General features: G+C 44.7%; 1 protein-coding gene across 7 annotated transcripts in view; it reads left to right on the forward strand.

Moving 5' to 3' along the window:
* Nucleotides 1-21,206, forward strand: part of hyd (E3 ubiquitin-protein ligase hyd) — a 132,950-nt gene extending 111,744 nt beyond the window's left edge. For all 7 annotated transcript variants that reach the window (XM_075895681.1, XM_075895677.1, XM_075895678.1 and 4 more), the window contains exons 39-46: nucleotides 1,537-1,760; nucleotides 2,683-2,813; nucleotides 8,766-8,978; nucleotides 12,648-12,876; nucleotides 14,222-14,347; nucleotides 14,738-14,882; nucleotides 18,018-18,103; nucleotides 20,887-21,206. In XM_075895681.1, coding sequence (XP_075751796.1) covers nucleotides 1,537-1,760; nucleotides 2,683-2,813; nucleotides 8,766-8,978; nucleotides 12,648-12,876; nucleotides 14,222-14,347; nucleotides 14,738-14,882; nucleotides 18,018-18,103; nucleotides 20,887-21,099 — 1,367 coding nt within the window. In that variant the 3' untranslated portion in view covers nucleotides 21,100-21,206. The remainder of the gene's footprint in view (nucleotides 1-1,536; nucleotides 1,761-2,682; nucleotides 2,814-8,765; nucleotides 8,979-12,647; nucleotides 12,877-14,221; nucleotides 14,348-14,737; nucleotides 14,883-18,017; nucleotides 18,104-20,886) is intronic.
* Nucleotides 21,207-24,403: the final 3,197 nt, after the last annotated feature.

Genomic DNA, 24,403 nt, shown 5'->3' on the forward strand with positions numbered 1-24,403 from the left:
AGCACTTGATAGCCTGTCAGATGACACATGTTGCTAAGACGATCTGCTATGGCAGTGTGCCGATTTATGCAGGGCAATGTCAGTAGACAGTTTTCCTTCAGCGACATGCATACAGTGGCCGACCGATTTTTCGGACCTGGTGGTGACTGAAAAAAAGTCAGAGAAATTGAACAGTCCGAAAAATTCGTTTTTGTCAGAAATACGAACTTTATTGCATCAGGCAGGCTTAAAAAAGTCCATGATTCTGCCTTGCCTCATACTACGCTTGGAAGCAATTCGGTTTGCTCATATTTGCGCAAAGGTGACATCGTCACCGTAAATGCTCGACAAAAGTGTCACCGCGGTGGCGATTTCCGCTGCCGACAGCTGCGGGCGATCATCGTCGTCATCATCCGAACCGCTCTCTGACTGCGGCACAACCTGGCGAAGAATTTCTTCTCTTCGTCTGTGGGCTCTGCGCACGAATTTGTCATCGTCCGCACGAGCGAAGTCTTTAAATAGGAAGCTTTAGCATAACGTTTGTAGGCACTGCAGGTGTTGCGGGTATAGTGGACGCATTATGAGCTTTAGAATAGCCTTTGCTACTCCTAGGGAAAGGTCTAGGGACATTCTCCCAGACTGCAAACTCAAATGCACGGAAGCTACACAGAACACTTTGCGTGCCGCGATCACCACACGCTATTTCGGATTTTCTGCGGGCAGGCCGTGAACGGCGACTCGCATTACGACGCATGCGCAGTGGCAGCGACAGCGCCGCAAGGGCTCGCGGTGTCGCGGTGCGCTATTCTAAAACTCCCTAATATCATTGTGGCAGGCACATTCACTCCGCTACAGCGCAGCTCCGCCTCTTCCCTGTACGGTGTAACGACGACAGTGCTGACCACTACGGCTGACTGAAGACGGAAAAATGGTCCCGTGCCGCGTTTTATAAAGCAGGCATGGCCTCCAAAACTTGAAATATTACGTTTGCTTTCCAATCTTGAAGGCAGGAAAGCTATTTTAAAATAAAGCCAGTAAGCTTAGTCAAGCCGGCAGAAAATTCAACATGGCGGCGTTCATACAGGTTCGTGGCGCGACTCAAAATAAACGATTTAGTCCGAAAAATCCAACGTTAGGGGGCGAATTCGTCCAAAAAATCTGTTAAAAAAATGCATAAGCCCTATGGGAACCCTGACGGTGCATTTTTGAAGTCCGAAATATTCAACAAGTCCGAATTTTCGGAGTCCGAAAAATCGGTCGGCGACTGTATATTAAATTTGCTTCCATTTCAAATTGTTTCCACTGATTCATATTTGTAGCATAAGCTGCTGATCATCAGACTTAACTGTTGGCTTTCAAGAATTCTGAAAGCCCTTTGCTTTGTTGACCTGTGAGCTGAGGTTTAAAAGCTTCTAAAAATATAAATGCTTTTTTTCACATCTTTTTCTCTGTCTCTTTCTCATCCCAGTGCACACTTCAGCCTTTGCCCACTCATGTTCCTTTTCCAGGCAGTCTGTCATTATATGACCCTGTCAATGTTTCATTTTTTCCCCTCAGACATAATCCAGCGACTTCGATCGCGTGAGAGGGACAAGGAACGGCGCAGTGGAAGCGCGGGTGGCCAAGCAACCAAGTCTGGTGGAGGCCTGCGCTATGACGCACCACCATTTGTGATGCCCGGTGAGGCGGGTGGCAGCGGGCAGGCTTCAAACGACCACCTGAGCCCTCATCGGCAGCAGCTAGGCCAGAGGCTATATCCCCGCGTCCATGCCTTGCGTCCCGTGAGTCTGGAAATGTTCTGTAATGAAAGCATGATCTGAATGGAACAAGCACTCTCCTGTAACACGTAAATTATTGTAGCTTTCAACTACATGGACGCGAAAGGAAAAATTGGTACTCTACTAGTAATGCTCCTATGATTGTAAAGTTAAGTTGTTCCCAATCATTAATGAAATTCTAAACATTGACTTTAGTGTCCTGAAAATTAAATGCTTGTTTTCATTTGATCACTCGCTACATTATGCTAACTAGGTTTTGTAAGACCTTGGCGCGTGTGAGAGCATTCGTGAACTCCTTTTGAGTTTAGAGTCACAATCCACACTATTCAATTCTTGCGTCTCACACAAGCGTCAACGTACTCAAAACCTTTTTTCTCCATACTGCTTGAAAAGCATGTGTCATTGCTTGCACAGATAGTGTAACACTCCCTCTCTGAATGCCTATCTCTACTCTGTCTGCTTCCGAATTCAAGGAAGAGCGATGGTTGCATGTGTCACTTCTCTACTTCAGTTAGTGTGTTGGCATTTATTGTTCACCTCGATTGGCAGTACATGGCATGTAGCACTTTCTTTCTCTCAGGGAGGCTGTAATCAGCAGTTCATTAGAGCCTAAGTCATTGGCATGCTTGCAGAGGTGGCTTTCCTAGGGGCTGTCCATGCTCTGATATGGCACCGACGTTACATGGCAGTATGTTGAAGCATTGAAGGTCTAGGCATTTTTACCTTTGGCCAGGTTTTACATTAGGGGTAGGTTTTGCACAATGCCTTGGTTTCGGCATTCTTCTAAAGATGTTTCACCGTGTGTGAATTTTTTTGAAAGTGCCTCTTCGGTGTGAGAACTGACAGTTGTCTCTTCTGTTTCTTTTACGTGTGCGCGATCTGCATGTAGGAAGGGCAGTTGACACTGACATTTTCCTCGAATCAGTCCTTAGCCAGCAAGATCACGGGCATGCTTCTTGAACAGTCCGCTGCCCAGCTGCTCCTCCTCTTGGCCTCGGAGGACGCCCTTCGCGAAAAAGTTGATGAGGCTCTGGAGATAATTGTGTCACATGGACGGTAAGTAATATTGCCGTGGATCTGGTCATGTACGGCTGTGCTTAAATACAATTGAACCCCTTTGTAAGAAATATTCACCGAGCAGCGATTCTCATTTTTTATGTGAGGAGTCTCTTATACGCAAGGTACAGTCGAGCCTACATATAACGGCCCCACTTAAAACGAACTTTCGTTTAAAACTAACAACATCCGCGTGACCGTGAAAATATACATTGGTTCAATGGCACAAAATCGCACTTACAACGAACGTCTCCGAGCGCCGCTGATCAGTTACAGCGAATGGAGTCAGCGGTCTGCCGACTTGCCGCGAAACCGATTTCGACCACCGATCAGGCATCGGCGAGGTGCCCATACATTCTTATTGTTAAACGCTGACCCTGCCTCCCCGCCCCCGTAGTTGCCTCTCTCCCCGACCGCTTTTTGTTATGCACCCCTTCGTCCTTTGTCCCCCCGCTACTCTGAGCGCCCTGCATCGCCAGACGAGGCCCGTGTTTTCACACTGCCACCGACCTTTCGAAGACCGGTTGGCCATCAACCCTGTTTTTGATCGCTGGTACTGTTGTTGGCGTCGCTGGCCTGGAGTGACCAGACCATTTGCCAACATCCGTCGGCCACCGACTGTATCCGATAGTCTGCGTCTAGTGCACACGCGTACGCTACCCCACCGGCTCTGATAATTTGTGATTAGTTTCGTGTGTAGGGCTTGTTCTCGCTCACTTCGTACTCGGCTCAGCATGCCTCCCATGTACGTGCGGAAGCGCTAAAACAGCTGTTAATTTGCGCGGAAGAATGGCGAAATATCCAAGTTCGTGAGGCTATGCAAACCTGCCGGCGCAACAAAGCGATTTTTTGACCATGGTTGGCGATTCTTCGAACACCGCCGCGCGCACCGATTCAGGCGGCCATGCACTCTTTACAAGTTTTTCTACGTGCAAGTTTCGTGGACCTTTCAAGCAAGCTAACCAACCTGCCTCCTTCCCGTGTGTTTTGGTTTTCAAGGCCGCCCTCCCGCTGCATCCTCCCCTCTCTTTATCGCAACTCTTTGCCCTTCTCTTGCAAGTCTGCTCTCCTCTTTTCCCTGCCACGGTGGTCTAGTGGCTAAGGTACTCGGCTGCTGACCCACAGGTCGTGGGCTCGGATCCCGGCTGTGGCGGCGACTGTACTACATATGTATTTTTCTATGTGGGCACACTAGTGTCTCTCTTACCCATTTGTATATTATGTCAGTGTCTCTTTTAAAAAGGTTGTTCCACTGTATATCGAATATGAGGGGGATACATTCAAGGGGATCTTGTAACTGCTTAGCATTCACAATGATTTAATAATTGATTGATATGTGGAGTTTAACGTCCCAAAACCACTATATGATTATGAGAGACGCCGTAGTGGAGGGCTCCGGAAATTTCGACCACCTGGGGTTCTTTAACGTGCACCCAAATCTGAGCACACGGGGCTACAACATTCCCGCCTCCATCGGAAATGCAGCCGCCGCAGCCGGGATTCGAACCCGCGACCTGCGGGTCAGCAGCCGAGTACCTTAGCCACTAGACAACCGCGGCGGGGCAATGATTTAATAAATCTGGGTTCGATGGGTTGGTCCACTGTATATCGAATATGAGGGGGATACATTCAAGGGGATCTTGAATGTATCCAATGATTTAATAAATCTGGGTTCGATGTGTGTGGATTTTATTTTAGTGATAGTAGTAGTAGCAATAGTAATAGTAGTGAATACATTGCTGCTTCACCTGTGTGCTTATTCTGTCTTTATTTTTCCAATCCCACTCACTTCTATGTTAGATCTGATTTCAAAGCAGCATTCGTTTGCACAAATTGTAAGTGTATGCACATTGACTCCATGAGATACTAAGAGCGATGGCAATGAGACTGCCCTCCCACTGGATTGGCCCTGCTTTTGTCATTGGCTTGTTTTTGAGCCGCAGACAATCCGAAGCTGAAGCTCACGCAGCTGCTGGGTGCAACTGTGGAATGGTGCTTTTTCCAATTCCGATGCTTATCATTATGTTCGCGCTTGGCCAGTGTGGTAACTAAGCAGAGCGGCTGTTCGTCCGCATTATAGTCGAACTCCGCTACAACGAAAAATTCAGGATTCTCCGTCAGCAGTCCATGGAGTCAATGCCTAAATATTGTTGCCTCAACAAACACTTTTTTTTTTTCAATTGTCCCGCTTCAATGAAATTTTGCTATGCAATTCCAGCCTCAGATACTTATTGCTATGCAGTAAACCCAATATTTAACATTTCGATGCATTTTCAGAGCCTGAAAATGCGTCAACAAAGTCTAAAACACGCATTGGCATCACCAGAAACTGCCGCTATACCACCACTGTTCAGCAAGCATGGGTGCCACCATTGCTCAATAAGGATGGCAATGAGACTGCACTGCTTTTGTTTTGCCACTGGCTTGCTTTTGAGCCGCAGACGATCCGAAGCTGAAGCTCAGTCGCTCAGTTCATCGTTTCCTTCTCGCAGCTACTTGGTGCAACCGCGGCACGGTGCCTTTTCCAATGCTTATCATTACGTTCACGCCTGGCCAGTGTGGTGACTAATCAGAGCGGCTGCTTGTCTGCATTATCAACAAAATTATCATCAAAATTATCAACAAATTATCATCTATCACTTGCAGCTAGCCGCAAGTGATAGATGATAAGAGTGACATAGAATAATGCAAAAGTCGCCGCTCCACGATACCCTGCCTCCATCTTGGCGTTGTCGGACAGTTTTAATGGCGGACAGCTGGTGGTGTTAATTGGTTAATGCAACTGTTTGGTTCGTTCACAAAAGTGGTTTTAGGTGTTGTTTCAAGGTGCTTTTCACCATGGCCTCGCTATGCATGGGTGCGAATCACGTCGTGACACTCCTGGGAAAGAATAGGAAGCAGCGAACATTTTTTGAATTTTGACAATAAACGTTCCTTTGTTTTGCTCGCTCCGCTCGGATATATTTTCTGCGATTTCACTACAACAAAATTTTCACTTCAACGAAATTTTTTCCGCACCCCGTCAGTTTCGTTGTAGCGGGGTTCGATTGTATCCCTCTAAAACTTCAAAGTGAAATTGCATAGGAAAAAGTCAGAGTATTCTTGAGCATATTCTTATGAGATAGCAACACAAAAGCGTGTTTGGGCTAGTGCGCTTCTGTGGACCTTGCCGCCTTGCAGACAAATGCTTTCGCTTCATGCTGCTGACAAGACTGTCAGTTACCATGTCTCTCACTTTTTCTTACTTTCTCTCTTCTCTCCTTCCTGTCTTCGTTACTTCCCCTCTGCATCTCTGAAGGCGTCAAGCTGTGTGCTTGCTACGAGAGGCAGAAAATAGCGTCCTTTTTATTTATTTCTTTTTTATTAACCTATCCCTCTTTTGGCTAGGTTGATGAAGCGCTGGCCTTACCATTCCTGGTCTTACCAGGAATGGTAGAGGCCAGCGGCAATGCAGAGGCCAAAGTTTATTAATGTACCTGATTTGGTGCAGCCAAATTATTGTGTTGCCTATATTTCAGGTCTAAAACCTCCCTAATTTAGCCCCTACATCTGCCACATCTGCTGCACTCGAACCTCAATATAACTAACATGGATATAATAAAATATTGGTTATAATGAAATGAAATTGAGAACTTACTTAGAACAGGTAATTACCGCGGAGCCATACCATGAGATTGAAGTAACTAGAAGAGTAAGAATGGGGTGGAGCACATTTGGCAAGCACTCTCAAATTATTACAGGTAGATTGCCACTATCCCTCAAGAGGAAGGTATATAACAGCTGTATCTTGCCAGTACTTAGCTACGGAGCAGAAACCTGGAGACTTACAAGGAGGGTTCAGCAAATGGTAGGTGTAACCTTAAGAAACAAGAAGAGAGCAGAGTGGATTAGGGAACAAACGGGGGTTAAGAATATGATAGTTGAAATCAAGAAGAGGAAATGGACGTGGGCCGGGCATGTCGCACATAGGTACGATAACCGCTGGTCATTAAGGGTAACTAACTGGATTCCCAGAGAAGGCAAGTGGGTTAGGGGGAGACAGAAGGTTAGGTGGGCAGATGAGATTAAGAAGTTTACGGGTATAAATTGGTAGCAGCAAGCACAGGACCGGGTCAACTGGCAGAACATGGGAGAGGCCTTTGTCCTGCAGTGGACGTAGTGAGGCTCATGATAATGATGAAATTGAGAACAGTGTTAGGAATAATTTTTATAAGGAATTTTTAGATATAAATTTTCTTGTCAGATGCAACTTTGTCATAATGAGGTTTGAGTGTACTAAAGTAAAATCTTGTTGATTCGACCCCCATTAATTCAGAATTTCAGTTAATTCGGCCACAACGTCTAGTCCCGTCCAAAATGTACATTGTTCTATGACTGAAAACTCATTAATTTGAACAAATTCAGTCGCACTTCAGGTAATTCGAATGCCCGACGGCGGTCGAGTCACGGCGGGGAAGCAGCAGCGGATTCTGCCAGCCAAATCGATGGCACACCTAAACAACTTTGGGATCGGGTTGCGGCCTCCGAGATTCAAAACTTCATCCATGGGTAGTACTTCTCGAAGGCACCCCCCCCCCTCCAAAAAAAAAAGAAACCACATGGTGGTTTAAACAACCAAAATGGAAGGCAGTGCATCGCTACTGACATCAGCAACGGCTTCCTACGGATTTGCCTATCCTTTTTTCTTGTGCGTCGAACACGTTTGCGTGATGGTTGAGTTGGATTGCTCACCTGTAGTGTGCTTCATAATATTTATTTGTACAGGATCAGTGCCATCTTCATTCTTACTGTTTGCTGCTTTTCGGAAAGTTCACCAGTTTTTATTTTGTTTTTATTACCCCGCACGAATGTGTGACCACCACGCGAGCGACCCCGGGAGGGCTTCTTTTCCGTCTCCTGCGGCCCCAACCGCCCCAACTCCCGCAGCAAAGAGGGCGAAGTACGAAGCAAAGGATTTGGCTGCGAAGGTGAAAATATTCTAGGCGTTGGAAGCGGGAGCATCTCGAAAAGAAGTGATATAAATGTTCAATGTGAAGAAAAGCACGCTGAGCACTTACGTGAAGAACGAAGAACAGATTATGCAAGTGTATGGCAAGGACATGTTTGGCGACCAAAGGGAGAGGCTTCGAACGGCAGCGCATCCCAAGCTAGAAGAAGCGCTGTCGCGCTGGATTGCCGTTTCGCGCGATGCACGTTTGCCCTTGAGCGGCCCCTTTATCTGCGCACAAGCGGAGAAGTTCGCGATTACCATGAACAGTGTCAATCTTTATGAAAGAGAACACTGCGACGCGTGGCCTGCGCGCTCCGGCAGCTGCTAACAGCCCGTTCAAGTGGAAGCGAGAGCAACCACAGTCTCTTTTTTACGAAAGAAAAGTCTGACAGTGTAGGAGACATTTTCCAAGTGTTTTGTTTGTACTCGCGATAATTCGTACTCTCAGTTAATTCGGACATTCTCTCCAATCCCGTGAAGTCCGAATTAACAGGGTTTTACTGTATTTCTATGTTGGAGTTTGGGCTTTCTTTGAGTAATAACTCTGCAATCGTAGCGTAGCCTGAAAGGCAGCTATGCCGCAATGCAGGGGTGTGAAATTTTAAAGGTCCATTGTCAATCGGACATTGACTGTATTTGTCCTTGAGAAGTTTCAATAGTATGAATAGTAAAATTCTGGTGCAAATTGAATCGAATAGAAAACACTGTTAGAAAAATATTTAAAATTTTGTATATTGGCACATCCATAGTTTTAGGTAGTAACAAGTCGACGAACTCGTACTATGCGTAGTATTTAGATTATCCGACAAAAAGTACTTACAGTTCGATCGGTAACAAGCAAGTATGACTGTCCTTAACAGGCTAAGGGCAGGCGCACCACAATAGCAGTGGCGAAGCATACATATCTTCTTGGTTGTAATCGACTATAGTTTTTTTCTAAACTCCCCTTGGCATGATTGCAGAGAGGCGGAGACTCTCCTGGATTTGGACGTGTTCAACCTTGGAGAGCGAGGCCGGCGAAGCACAACAACACGACGGAGTGACGCGGAGGAGGAAGAGGACGATGGCGAGGATTGCAGCCCCCTCGTGTACCAGCCGGGCAAAAGGGGCTTCTACGCTCCACGCCAGGGAAAGTGCACACCAGACAGACTTAACGCATTCCGGAACGTTGGCAGGTAAGTCACTGCATCTTCTCTGCATTGCCCATTGCTAATGTGCTCGTCGCCTTATACTTATGTGTGCTCTGTTTTAGCCTTGTCTAGTTGTTTTCTGCAGCGCGTGTAAAGGAGTCATTCGAAACATGTCTAACTAAGCGATTTCACCACAATGAATGCTTCATTTTTACCTATTCATTCAAAATTGTCTCAAAATCAAACTACCGTGAAATCTCGGTATAACAAACTTCAGGGGGCAGTGTCAATTTGTTCATTATTTTGAAAGGTTAATATAGTGAAAGCCAAAAAATTAACCAGAAATGTTTATTTTCCACTGACCAAAATGACTTACCTTTACAACGGTGGGTTCTTGAACTCATTTTTCATGAGGAAAAAATGTACAAGTGAACACCAAAAAATGAACGTTTACTCTAAAGAAGCTGTTTTTTTTTTTTACACATTCTGCACAAACTTTGAAGCGCGGAGGCCTCCAGCTCATCCACATTCTTGTGGCCCATTTCGATTCTTTGGTCACAATGGCCTGCTTTTTGCCTTCCAGTTGCCGAAGAATATCCGTTTTCTCGCTTAGCGAAAACTGATTTCGCTTCTTTGTCGCAAGCAGAGATGATCTCATTTGTAGTAGCACCGCAGCGCGAACGCTGACTTGCATTGCGGACCCAATAAGTAATCACCCAAAAAAGACGAGCACGACTGACAAACACAAACAAGGCCTCCTAGAGCACATGTATAGAAGTGACAAAGACGGAAAAACCCGAAGCGTCACGGCTGTCATTTTGTAATTCTCCCTCGCTGTCGCAGGTTTTCCGTGCCCATGCTTCCTGCTCCGCAACTCCCATTCGGCCTCGCTGACCTTGCCCTGCCGTATTGCCCTCGCCTCTGCGCTTGTAAACCTGTAGTGTCCGCGCTTTAACAACAAGAAAGAAAAGAAAGTCGCCCTTTTGTTTTTTTTTTTCCTCCCCATCGTCGCGCGTTTTTCGAGAAGCAAGGCATCCGTTCCTTTTGTTGTCTGCTTGAGTACCGCTCCGGTTGTTGCGATGGATTTCAGAACATGATTTCGCAGTACTAAAACGTTGATATAACCCGGAACTCAATTAACGCTCGTTATTCTGAAGTACTTAGTAGTGAAATAATTTTACATTGAAACTATAAGCAGTCGGCGGGGGATTTTTCAAAAGTTCGTTAATCTGGAAAGTTCGTTAAGGGGGTTTGTTCTACCGAGATTTCACTGTGTCGTATTTACTCGCGTAATGAACGCACTTTTTTCTCGAAAAATCTGAGCAAAGTTGGGGGGGGGGGGTGCTTATTATGTGGGGTAAGTTTTATAAAAAATTTTTCGGAAGAAGAAAAAAAATGCAGTAATGCAAAAAAAAAGTTAAGTCTCTTAGCCTTTCGCAATTTACATACGCATAGACTGTTTGGAAACAGCTTCTCTGATGCACTTTGCTCATCTTCTGTGGTTGATGGCGCTATCTTCTGCAAGCTGTCCCTACCCCCCCCCCCCCCCCCCCCGGCCACCCTCACCCACGCATAAAAACGCTTTGTGACTATCTTTTCTCGGAGTCATTCAACTGCAACAGTGGTATCTGCTTGTAATCTCCAGGGATGCTCAGTAGTGTGCACTCACAGAGTAACGAGGAATGAAGGGAGAGTTAGAGTGAAAAAAACAAAACAAAACAAAGTAGGCTAGAAAAGAAGGGGGGGGGATTCGCAGGAAGCGATTGAAGTCGGATGGCGCTGGTAGTTTGGTGACCTTCGCTCGCTGTGTGCTTATCAGCTGCGATGTCGCAACGCGCTCATCAACCTCTGCCGCACAAATAAGATGGGGGAGGGGGGAAGCGAGCGTAGGTGGTTAGGGGGGGGGGGGGGGGGGTAGGCCATCTTGCTACGAATAAAAATGGGGGCACTAGCAAATGGGGACGAAGTGCGGCCCGTTTTTCACAGTAATAAGAACAAATACCAACTAGTCCAAACGGCTGTTCTAGTAAAAGCTCCATACAACTTTAGCTATTGAAGATAATATTTTGCATGCTAATCAGATCCGTCATGGATAATTTGAACTGATTGTCACCTGCTCTTGCGGTGGTGGTTTCTTTCCCTGCTAAGCAACAGGTCGAACAACTCGCTAGCCACAGTCCTCATTATCCTGCCATTATTGTCATTGATTGACAATGCAGCAAAAGTGCCTTCAAATGAGTGACAATGCAGCAAAAGTGCCTTCAAATCTCAAGGCTGTGATTTGAGCTTTGCGTGTAACGTATACCCATAAAAAATATTTGAAAGGGCCACTCACCAGGTCCCATACTAAATTTTAGTTAGACAGTGGAAGTTGTTGGGTGTCCGATGAGGAACATTATGCCACAAAAGTTTTTTGAATCGGTTCATCACAGGTTTTTTGAAGCGGTGCGAGATGAGGATGAGAGGAGGCGAGCTCGAAACCCTTGCCGCTCCTTCGCGTAGCCTTCGCAAGCCAAATTTCTTCTTCACCCTCACAGGCATCTGACCATGAGGTCACGTGCACATGGCGTGCGCAAACAAGTCCAACCCCCAAGCACGCGAGCGACGTTGCCTTGTTGACCAGCGTTATTTTGTGGTCTTCTGCCTGTTTCTGCGGGATGGTTTGGAAACTCTGGCTCAGATCCGGTAGAATAGATGAGCACAATGAGTGCGCGAACGCGTAGGAGCGTTCCATGGCGGTCGCCTGCTCGATGCGCTGACCGCGGGGACACGAACGCATCCGAAACGCCGACACATTAGCCCCGCATCTCGTTGCAGTTCATGGGAGAAAAATGGAAAAAAGATGCTCACATTCTCTTATTGCGTATCATTATTTATCTAAAGTTGTATTAATCTCTTAAAATTGTCAAACCTGGTGAGTGGCCCTTTAAGGGGGACACGGGTCTTAAAAGGCCGAAAATCGCAAAAAAAAAATTAACAGCTTTTTGAAGTTGACATTTTTGGGTGCACGTTAAAGAACCCCAGGTGGTCTAAATTTCCGGAGCCCTCCACTACGGCGTCTCTCATAATCATATAGTGGTTTTGGGATGTTAAACCCCACATATCAATCAATTGAAGTTGACATTTTCGGAATCTGCAACTATTTTTGCACTTATCTGAGAAGTTTCAAGCTTCTCGCGTCATTATTTTTGACACAAATCAATGTATAACAACCCTGTGAGATGAATCTGAGCACAAATAGACGTTAAAGCCATGCTTTTTCCACGCTGAACCGTTGCCACAAGTCTGCAAGCATGTCGACGGCAGACTTTAGGTCAACAGTGTAGCTTTTCGCACTGTCGGAGCACCATGCAGCTGTGGCCACAGACTAAGCTACGGCTGGCAACGAATTGGCGTGTGCCAGATTGCGGTACTTGTGGTTTCAAGGGTGCGATGGCCATGTTGTTTTGAGGGTACAAAAGCAGCAAAAATGGCGCCGCCGATAGTGGTTAGCGGTAAAAAGTCTGAAAAATCTGATGGGAAAAGCTATAATTGTCTGAAATTTTTACTTTTTAATACATTGTCTTTTAGGGAGCTCGTCAGTGCCACAGATGAGTCTGGAAAATCTGGCATGTCCAGAATTTCAAGCGTCCGAAAACTCGGACGTCGACTGCATGTGCAAATTGTGCTTAGTGTCTTCTACAAAATAACCTGTATCCAAACTGTGTGATGCAGGATTGTTGGGCTGTGCCTGCTACAAAATGAACTGTGCCCCATCTCATTCAACCGGCACGTCATCAAATACATTCTGAACAAGCGCATTGGCTGGCACGACCTGGCATTTTTCGATCCACTGCTGTATGAGTCGCTACGCCAGCTGGTGTTGGAGGCAGAATCGAGAGACTCTAGCACTGTGTTTTCTGCCCTCGACCTGACCTTCTGCATCGACCTCTGTTCTGAAGAGGTGCGTGAGGTGTCCTTAGAGATAGATGCCCACAGAGTTTTAATCACTTGACCTTGGCTTATCTGAAGTGATGTTGAGATGAGTGTTTGTGATAAAAACTGCTATTGTTATTGAGCGTTGGTTGGATCAGTTTTTGAAATAGGTGATAGTGGGTGCAGGATTTATGCTAAAAAATGTTTGTGGTGCTCACCACAAGCAAATGGTTCATGTGGTGACTTATCACTTCAAACATGTGAAAAGTGAACTTGCTAAGGTTTACTTACTGCAGTTTGGTGAAAAATGGAAAAGATTGGCAAAAGGAAGCAAGCTAATGCAAGTTGATACCGTAGGCTTTCAGTAAACGAAAACCTGTTAAACAGTACTGCGGAACAATTACCTCTGCTATGTTTGGTTTGGGCTTGCATTCTTCACCCATGTGCATCTCTGGGTAAACGGAACTCCTGTTAAGGGGGGACGTGGCAATAGGAATTGTAAATTTAGTCAAAATGTTCAGTTTTTCAATGAACTTTTTTTCTGTAATCCTGAGACCATGTTTTACATCATAGTGGGATTTTAGACTAAAATAAGTAGTAGAAGTTGAGAAACAAACATTTTACTGGTTTACCACAAAGATGCATTTTTATAATGAAAAATAAAGCCAGCTTCCTTCAGAGATAAATTTTATCAGCTTCGAGCTCGAATTTTTTTGAGCTCCATTTTCTCAGCTTTAATTTTTTTTGAGTAGTTGCTGTCAGTCATCTCAATGCCATATCATGACAAATTAAGCTATAGCCATTCCGTTTTCTGCACTTAGATCGTGAGACATTGGTGAGTGCCATAAAGCTGTCCATATTTGCGTGCACATCATACAGACTTTTGTAATTGGCTTTTTGTAAAAGTTGTTGGTAAGACAATATGTCCAGGACATCAAAAAAATTTTTGTGTGCTTGCCAATAGCATTACGGCACAAAATGGACCCTTGTGAATATTCTTATTCAAAATTTTTGAAGAATGTGTGTCTAATTAGTTAATTTTGGGATGACAATGATAGTCTTTCAAGTGTTGTAACTCAAGAGTTATGTTAGATTGCTCAAAACTGATTTCATTTATGATATCAGCACAACGAATGACATCTGCATGCCGAAATTCATCCCTTTAGGTTCATAAGTAACAAAGATCATTTTCATTGCCTTGTCCCCCCTTGAATGGAACATATTTTTCTGGTCCCTTCAGGCTCCGTTCACCGAGAGTCTACTGTATGAGAAGCGACATTAGCGTTATGGATGCAGCATTAGTGGATAATATTTTGGTGTATGGGCATTGTGCATATTGGTAGTGACTTCGCTGGTGCTACCCTGTGGTACAGGGTGGGGGCACTGTGGAGCTAATCCCAGGAGGCAGGGAGCAGGAAGTGACCGCCAACAATGTCTACCTCTACGTTCGACGCTATGCCGAGTACAGAATGATAAAGTCACAGGAAAGGGCCCTCGGGGTAAGGATAAAGCATATTTGTATGCCTTTTTTTTTCCTTATTCATGGAATCAAAGTTGTTAGTGGACTTTCTTTGAAAGAACAGTTAATTCTCATGCTTTTATCTGAGAGCAAAAAAGAGAGAAACCCATTGCAGTTGCCTAAATCTTGGTGCAAGATGTAACCACAGGTAGGTGTGTTCGAAAATGACGCTGTCTCAATGTTACCGTCACCAGGGCCCCGCCTAATAAAAAAATGGAGACATACTTACTGCTTGTAGGGCAGTGAAAAACGCAGAAGAGCCGACCTTCAGAAAGGCCACGATACATCATTTTTTGGTAGCCATTTGCTTCACTACATTTACGCAGACTGGTGTTTTTGTTGTGACAGTTTCGTTGTTGTTCTGTTTCAGGCCATTCGCATGGGAGTGTATGATGTGCTCCCTAACAATACTTTGGAAGGCCTCACGGCGGAAGACTTCAGACTGCTACTCAACGGTGTTGGGGAAGTCAATGTACAGGCACTCATCAGTTACACATCATTCAATGATGAGAGCAGTAAGTGCATAACGACTGCTATACAGTTGGTGACAGTTTTGGTAATGGCAGTGATAACATTAACACGGAGTGCCCTGCTGGTGGTGGTAAGTAGTAGAGAGGATTTCAGTCTGATATTGGCAAATCACCCTTCTACAGTAGTAAAGATGCCACTTCTGCCACTAGACCTTCAGTAAATCGGGAAGTGCCGAAAAAGGAAACCCGGGCTGTTACTGCAACTACAATTTCTACACCAACCTGCTGCATCAGGTTTTGACTGTGTACTACACTCAAACCTTCATATAATGAACCCGGATATAACAAAATATTGGTCATGATGATGTAAATGAAGAATAGCTTTGCACTAGATGTAGTGATAGGAATATACCTCTTTAGAGACTTTTTTGGAAATAACGAACTTACTTTTAATATGCACCCCCCCCCCCCCCCCCCCTTTATTCAGACTGCCCAAATAATTGAGACGAACATTAATTGATGCAATAGCCACATACTGCTTTTTCAAAGCCCCCGTGAAATACAGCCGCTTCACCATGTTTGCAATGTAAATCACGAATTCTCTATGTATAGGCCGTGAAGTCCCCAGCCCTCTAGCCGTGCTTCCGGTACTGCCTTCCAGCGCGTAGTCGCACTGGCACTGGCATGGGGCCTTTCCGCCTCGTACTTTGTTTGTTGTACCACGTGACAGGATGATGGTTTGCATTTGCTTTAGGCGCTGCATTGGGCTTCCTACCGAGCTGCAGAGATTAGGTGCCTTCTTCTAACTACCACCACCATTTGCTTGTGCGCGGTTGCGACAATGTCAGGTTGGCAGCGCTGCACAGGTGACTTCAAGTTTCAAGTGATACTTTTTGCCGAGGACTCAAGCGATTGTGCCGCGCAGCGCGAGTTCTATGTAAAAGACAAGTTGATTAGGGGTTGACGAAAGCAGTAGGATACAATGGCCGACGTTGTGCTTTTTGCGGCTCAGCAATCGGCAGCGAGGATGTCTTTGGGAAGCCGCGGATGCTTGTGAAGAATCTGATAACAAAATTTTGCACATCTGACAAGATGACGGTCCCTGTAGCAACTGGGGCGCTAAGTTATCTAAATAAAGGTGTGCTACATTTCAGTTTTTTTTTCTAAATTTAAACAATAAAAACATAGGCCGACCTATATTCAAATATATTTTTCTCGTAGAACACAATTAGTAGGGGTGACCTACCGTACCGTATTTACTCGCGTATTTCTCGCACACGCACAATTCCCGCACTCCCCATATCGCCCTACAAAAATACGATTTCTTTTTTCCTCGAGTAATTATCGCACCCTCCAACTTTTCATCGGTTTTCCGGCAAAAAAAAGTGCGAGGATTATGCGAGTAAATACGGTATTTACTCCATTCTACCGCGCCCTCGGTTGTAACGCGCATCCGATTTCCACGACGAAAAAAAAAAAAAAGTAAGACATCAATTGCAATGCGCACCCATTTTTCTCGCTGGCCCGCACGATCACACCGCTCAAAAAAACAACTCCTTTCGGGAGCGTCTTCTATTTGAATATGATGTATGGGGGAAGCTTGTGCCCATCTGACGTGTAACAGAGCATTGCCATCACTGTAGTGTTACCGTCGGCCGATGTCAGCACGCGAACTTGCTTCGCCCCCTTTTCGACGGTTGTGGTGCCAGGCATGTCGAAGTAAAGAGGCGTCAGATGGGCATTCCCGATTTGCCCAAGTAGGTAGCCGTTGTTGTGCCGCAAGTTTAGGACGTACCTCTGAAAACTGTGAAGCTTTTCATCGTACTCCTCTGGAAACTTTTCGCATATGCCCGTTAGCCTTCGGAGGGAAAAGCCTTTTCTCTTCATAAAGTTAGTTATCCAGCACCTGCTCGCTTTACACTGGCTCCGCATTAGCTCTTTTTCTGAGTCTAACTGCATAGCCTGCACATGGAGCAGTTCTGTCGTCACAGGCCGCTGTGCCGCTCATTGCTCAATCACATACTCGCCAAGTAGCTCTTCAATTTGCGGAAACCGATCCTGCTGTGGTCCACTGAAGCCTTTATCTTTGCTGTCGACAATCTTCTGCTTTTATTTCCGCCAGTCCCGCACGCACATTTCGGGAACTTCGAATGATCGCGATGAGGCCCGATTTCCGTCCGTTTTGGCACACGCGATGACTTTTCTTTTAAAAGCGGCATCGTGGTGCACTCGTCGAGTTTCTGGAATCGGCCCTTCCATGCCGTCAATGCTAATGCACTACAAGATGACGAACTCCTCAGCACACGTACGAAGTGCTGCACATGGGAAACACATAAGCAGAAATGGCCGACGCGCCATGCCGATGCACGTTGGGGGCGGTCATTTTGAAAATGCCGATGGCAATAGAATGACCGTATTCATTTTTTTTTTTTTTCATACTCGATTCTAACGCGCATGCGATTTATGAACTCGCTTAACCGTAAAAAAGGTGCGCGTTAGATTCGAGTAATTACGGTATATTTGTGCCCGACCTATTTTCGAGTAAATACGGTAGGTCCTTTGTAATGTCTTGCCAAATATTTTATTGGCCTAAAATTATTGCATGTTTTAAAGAGCCATCAAATTACTATGGTGAGCTCAAAATAGGTCACCACATTCATGAAAAATATCTACAGTTGTCCTGAAGTTATGCTTATAGTTTTAGCTTGTAATGCTTAGGTAATTTGCACTTTCAGAGCAGTGGTTTTAAAAAGGGGGGTGGACTGCAAAATTATTTTTGTCGGTATGTGAAACCCATTCACTAGAGAGAAAAAAGTAAAATAAGAGAAAATGTCTTTTGAGGCACACTACGTCCCTGACGGCGGCCCTTTTTGAATTTGAATATGCTTCATCACGTGACACCTTTCATTGTGGAGAAGCTGATTTTGTTTGTTCAGAAACAAATAACCATAAGATGGTTATTTTGTTTCTGTTTTCCGACATATGCACACCGGCATATATATATATATATATATATATATATATATATATATATAACCGTGAAATTAAGAATAGCTGGCGAATAATAACTTTTCTCTCTAAACAAACTGGGTTGGTGTTCCAATTTAGTGTCTCAATATCATACTCTGCATGGACATGGTAGTTCTCTGCAATAACTTGTCATGTACTCTCTTTTTGCAGAGGAGAGCAGTGACAAAATTTTTAGGTTCAAGCGCTGGTTCTGGTCTATGATGGAGAAAATGCCAAACCAGGAGAAGCAAGACCTGGTTTGTATTTCTTTATCTTCTCATGAATTATTTTTTTTGCCTGCGCAAAAGCAAAGGGGGTATTACGGGTGCTGTAACAAAGGACGCTGCTGCAATGCAGTTCAACCTAGATAGTAGTAAAACTATCAGTATCAGCACATAGTGAAATTGTAAAAAATAATTTCATGTTCTTAACATGCAGTGTATACACTAAACCTCAGTATAACAATGCCTCTATAGAAGTACAGTCGAACCCTGCTGCAACGAAACTGACAGGGCGCGAAAAAAATTTCCTTGAAGTGAAAATTTCATTGTAATGAAATAGAAAAAAATATCGCTAATCTGAGCTAGCAAAACAAAGGAACGTTTATTCTAAAAAATCAAAAAATGTCCACTGCTTCCTATTCTTTCCAAGCAGCGTTGCGAAGTGATTCTCACCCATGCATAGCGAGGCCATGGTGAAAAGTACGCCGAAACAATGCCTAAAACCACTTTCGTGTACGAACCAAACGGTTGCATTAACACGTTACCACCAGCAGCTGTCCACCATCAAAAGTATCCGACAGCGCCGAGATGGAGGCAGGGTATCATGGAGCGGCGACTTTTGCATTATTCTATGCCATTCTTATCATCCATCACTCACGGCTAGCTAATTTTGTTGATAATGCAAACAAACAGCAGCTCTGATTAGTTATCACCCTGGCCAAGCACAAACATAATGATAAGCATTGGAATCGGAAAAGGCATCGTGCCACGGTTGCACACAGCAGCTGCGAGAAAAGCATGAACTGAGCGACTGAGCTTCAGCTCCGGATCGTCTGCGTCTCAAAAGCAAGCCAGTGGCAAAACAAAAGCAGAGCAGCCTCCATTGCCATCACTATTGAGCAATGGCGGCGCCCGTGCTGGCTGAACAGCGGCGGTTTCTGGTGGTGCCAACCCATGTTTAGCTCGCCGCATATTCAGGCTCTGAAAATGCATCGAAATGCTAAAGATTGGCTTTACTGCATAGCAATAAGTATCTGAGTTTGGGATTGCATCGTAAAATTTTGTTGATGCAGAACAATCGAAGAAAAAGTGTTCGTTGTGGCAACCATATTTATTCGTTGACTTCTATGGACTGCTGACGGGGAATCGTGAATGTTTCGTTGAAGCGGCGTTCGTTGTAGCTGAGTTCGACTGTACCCATATCCTTAGTCCTGGTCTCATTTTAAACATTGGCGTAGTCAGGAGAGTCTCGAACTTTTAGAAAAATTTCAATTTTGCATGTGTATAGATGCACACACACATACAGTAATACCTCTTTCATTCAAAGTTTTTGGGGCCATGAGAAATCTCCGAACTTAAAATTAGTGGGATGCAAGGAACATGGAATTATTCAAAGTAATCAGGGCTAGTCGTTCTTTATACCGGCTAGTTTGCGGCTCTAGGGGTCATGTTTTCTAGCAATACCTGATTTCAATTTTTCTGCAAGTACAAGGAAACAGCGGGCCTCACTGCCACCACCGAAAAAAATTAAGAGGTGGGGGGGGGATACAGTTGTGATAAACTGAAATGCATGCCTCTTTACAAGACATCTTTGCTGCAACACAGTAGTGTCACGCGGACAGAGCATGTCGCCTGCTCCACGCTGCATCATCACGTCAACATGAGACCATTGGGCCATTCTTTCTGGTAAAATAAAGAATTTATTAATGGCCAGTGTGACGGAGTGTTTGCTATCTGTTCTTGCTGGAAAACATGCTCAATGAAGCTTCCAAACAGAATTTTCAAAGTAGGCGTTGCAGGCAAAAACTCTGCCAGCAGTGCAAGTGCACAAATTGATTGAGCAACCGGCAATCGAACGTTCGCATACATCGTGAATTCCGCCAGACTGTCCTTTATTAATTTCATTGTACTCCCAGAAAGTATAGGTAAATCATGATGTGCTGACATTGTAAGAAACATGCAAATGCTGCCCGCATGTCACTGCTGTGCTGCAGTGAAGCATGTCTTGTTTTCTGCAGGCGCACATTTTACTTGACCACGAGACAGTTTTTTTTGTTTGTTTGCACTGGAAGATGGAGGCTGAGATGTTCCAGCTGCCACTTAGTATCGCTACATTGCATTGCCTTGTGGCCTTTAAGGGCCATCGTTTTTGCAGATTTGCAGCGAAATCAGGATCGAGAAATAGCTCATGGCTCCAAAAGTTTTCAAATTAAATTCGTCTGGTGCCACCGCTTCAAATTATTCATAAGCGGACGGCACTCATATATGCGTGCCGTCCACTTATTGTCATGGACAGGCACGCATGTATGCGCAGAGCTGCAGAACGGGATGCGCACACCTGCCAATGGTGATAACTGGACGGCGCGCACTATACCATCGCAAAGGTTTGCTGCTGTTCGGGTTTCATTTGACGCTGATAGTACATAGTTTTTAGCACCTATCGGACGGTTGACAGATGGCCAGTTGAACCCCTGCCCCTTATAAAATTGCTAGCTAAGCCCCTGAATGTGAGTGCTTTGGTGTGCAGCCTTTACAACAAAGTGGCACTTGTAACGAAGTGTTTCGAATTTTCCGAGCAACTCGTTATAAGCACATTTCACTGTGAAATTTTTATTTGCAATTTTATTTCTATATAGGAAGACCAAGGCAGTAAAATAAAATTACTGCTTGCACCTGTGGTCAAATAACATTTATTGTGGCATCACCAGGGCTTTCACCTAGCGCTCACTGTACTGTGCCATCTTCATTTAGGTGATTTCCATGGGTAGATAACTTGTTTTGGGTGGACACGTGTGATGCAACCTTGTTCTGTTCCTCAGGTATACTTCTGGACGGGCAGCCCTGCACTGCCAGCCAGTGAAGAAGGCTTTCAGCCCATGCCAAGCATCACCATTCGACCTCCCGACGACCACCACTTGCCAACGGCAAACACTTGCATTTCCAGACTCTACCTACCGCTGTACTCATCCAAGGCTGTGCTACGAGCCAAGATCCAGATGGCCATTCGCACCAAAAACTTCGGATTTGTCTGAATGACCTTCATCATTGCCCCTCAGTGTACTCTTGTTTATAGCGCCGCCACACCACAAGTGAATAAAACACACCAGGGAGCAACTGCTCTTGTGACCAAACACGACAATTGACTATAGTGTGGCTTTACTGTTGCTATAGCTCTCGTGGGCTCAGAATTGTGTCAGAGGTATGGGTTGTAATCGACCATTGAGGTCTGTGCACAAGTGGCACAATGCCCATAGAAAATAAGTTCATTAATCTAAGATATTCACGCACTAGTACCTATGTTGCATAAGAATATAGTAACAAGTCATGACTACTACTGTAAAAAATGTATTCCTGTTGCCATTTACTGCATCACAGAAGTAATTGATGTATTACTGAAAAGTGATCTGTTACTATGCCAATTTCTTTCCTACTTGGTGACCAAAGCATTGCTCAACCTACTCTAGCAGAAAAGTTCTGCAGTTGAGCAAAGCCATGTATCAGGGACCTGCCACTCACAAGAGATCTCCTGTTGTAGTCTTTTGTCTTTTGGGTGTAAATGAATGTCAAACATGCATGAGTTACTAATAAAAATGAAAGTACAACTTTGGTTATTTAAAGCCAAATCAATTTCAATATATGTGCACGGGTGCTTGTGAAGCATTGGAAGTCTCGTATTGACGTATGGGACTGATATCGTTTGGGAAAAACAGTTCATGCCTTTTTAGTGAACTCGTGAGGACAAATTGCCACAACCACCGCTGAGAGTGTCCGTAGCAATTATATGGACACTCGGCTAGATTTTGCCGCTGGCTTCGGCGTCATTCACCGTATATGTATCTATATATGTGAAAATGCAAGAAAGAAAAAATCCAAAAAAAAGGCTGCCAAGGAGAATCGAACGTTTGGCCTCTTGCTTGCGAGTGAGAGGCGTTAGCCACTGAGCCACAAAGGAGCACCTCCTTTCAACATCGAAAGGGCAAGCTATTTATATCTACGTACCACTTACCGCTGGGAATGCCCATCTCGGGTGGACTATGGTGTTTACAGCATTACCAGCAAGATGGCGCAATGAGCGCGCGGCACCATATCATCACGACGCAGCGGCGTGCTCGTGCTCTCTTGCCTCCCAAACGTGCTTTGCCCCGTGGAGAGGTGCAGTGGACGCTCAGGCGTGCACACGGTTACCTCGCGGTGGGTACAACCATATGCCTTGAGCTTTCACCGGAACGATTCTGTTGTAGTTACCGGGTGCACAAAGTTCACTGCATTTCCTGCACAATCCCCGTTTTCAAAAATGGCACGCTTTTCAGACACTGCAAAGTAACAACTGAGACAGTTAATCGCGTTCATCTGTACCTATGAGTACGTTTCGTGCATGAGCAATGAGACACACGTTTTGATCTGCTTGCCATTCTTCGTGTGGCATTTTAATTTGTTACTATCGCATTCATTGCTTCGCCCATGTGGCAAAGCTGTGACTTTTTTTATGATGCAACGAAATCTTACTAATATCGCTGGTGCCGGAACACGTATGGTGAATACGCAGAACAAAGGTCGGGAGCTATTGAATAAAAGTTGAAAAACGAAACAAAACCTCGTCAAAACATTTGCATTCATCTGGCTGCCTTATTTCTGAAATGTGGGTTATCTGCTATTTCCACTAGATACAAATGCTGGGGCAGTCAGTTTTGGTGAGTGATGCCTCGTGTGATATGAATCAGCACCTTAAGATTGAATTGCCTGCTTTTCCTTAACCATTTGGTGTGCATTAAAAGCAGCATCGTGATTTCTCCAATAGTAATGTGGCATCCCCTGTTACCAACTCGCCGTGTGAATAAAGTAACATTTATGTGCACTTTTAAGAGAAATAGTCAATTATTAACCATTACAGAGTAAAAAGGGGTATATAATCAATAGGTTAAAAAAAATGATGGGACCCTTAAGCTTCGCCTTTGAGAGTTGAACACGATAGTACTTCAACCACTTCGTGCATGCTTTTTATTGAAGGATGTTACTTGAGAAATTCGAATTGTGGATTACTGCAGTGTAATCAATAAATGACATCTAAATGTGACATCTAAAACGACAATATCAACAGCCGTGTCCTACTTGCCTAAAAATTGAGGTAAATGTACAAGAATACATGCGCTGCAATAGGGCATTCTCAAAATGATCTCTATGACGCGAGACGAACCGCCTACAATTAATCACTAGCAATCGGTCCAGCTGCTCTAAATAAAGAACCTTCTGTGCATCAAGAGACGCAATAAAATGCTGCTTGTTCATTTTTGTTCGATTCATGATAAAAAGAATGGCCGGGTTTTACTATGGGGTATAACGCGAGTGGTTAATTTTCGTGTGGTTCAATGTTCATGTGGACCAAAACACGTCTGCCATTTTGGAGCCAATGGCAGGAAATTGATCAATGGCCGTTGTTATACTGCTGTGGTTCCCGCTGCTACTAGTGTCGGCGACCGGGCAGTAAAGCCGGGCAATGTTGTGCACGGCAACAGTGACGGCAGACGTTCCGTTGAGGCGGGTAATTTGAAGCGGCTAACTCAATGCGGACCACTAAAACATAATTTTATTTCAAAATAGGCCCTTCCTTGGCACAAAAATATTACTACGAGCTTTGTGGACTGCTATTGCAACAATCAACATCGGCTCAATATTTGCCTTTAGTGTTCTTTTAAAGGAGGCGTTAGGACCAGGTTTGCTTCTTGCACTCATGCTGGTGCCATGACATATGCTCCCTGTGTAGCTAGCTTCCGAGCACTCGTTGGAATGAGGTGTGCGACAAACACATGCCTGACAATTTCAAGAAATTTTGCAGGAACCGATTCATGAAGCAATATATTTCAACACTGGCGTCATTCAGTTATCCGAAAAATGCTTTAGAGAACTGTTGCGCTTCGTCGTTTTAGTATTATGTATACTATATGTTGGACCCCCTAAATTGTGGGGGGTCCAACATGCAGCCCACATTCTTCTCTCGTTTTTTTGCGAGTTACACAGGCATGACTGGTCTTAAAGCACTTTTTGCGTGAGACACCCCATGTGGTCAGCGTGCTTTGAAACATAACCAGGAAAAACTATTTTACAATCTCATCCATATTTTAGCCACTTTGGAGATTAATGTAGAAGTGGTTACAATTTTGACACAATCTATTTCGGAAGTGACCCATATACGAGACATAGGCAAGGTCATCTTCCAAATCTTTGAAATGGCAACACTTGCTGACAATTTTACAAACTGCCCTCTACACCTCCCCACACCCCACTCCTACCTTTTTCACTGCCCCAGCCCCTTCAAGACCAAACTGGGCAGTAGCCGAG

Source organism: Rhipicephalus microplus, chromosome 5 (genome assembly GCF_043290135.1).
Source record: "Rhipicephalus microplus isolate Deutch F79 chromosome 5, USDA_Rmic, whole genome shotgun sequence".
NCBI lineage: Eukaryota > Metazoa > Arthropoda > Arachnida > Ixodida > Ixodidae > Rhipicephalus > Rhipicephalus microplus.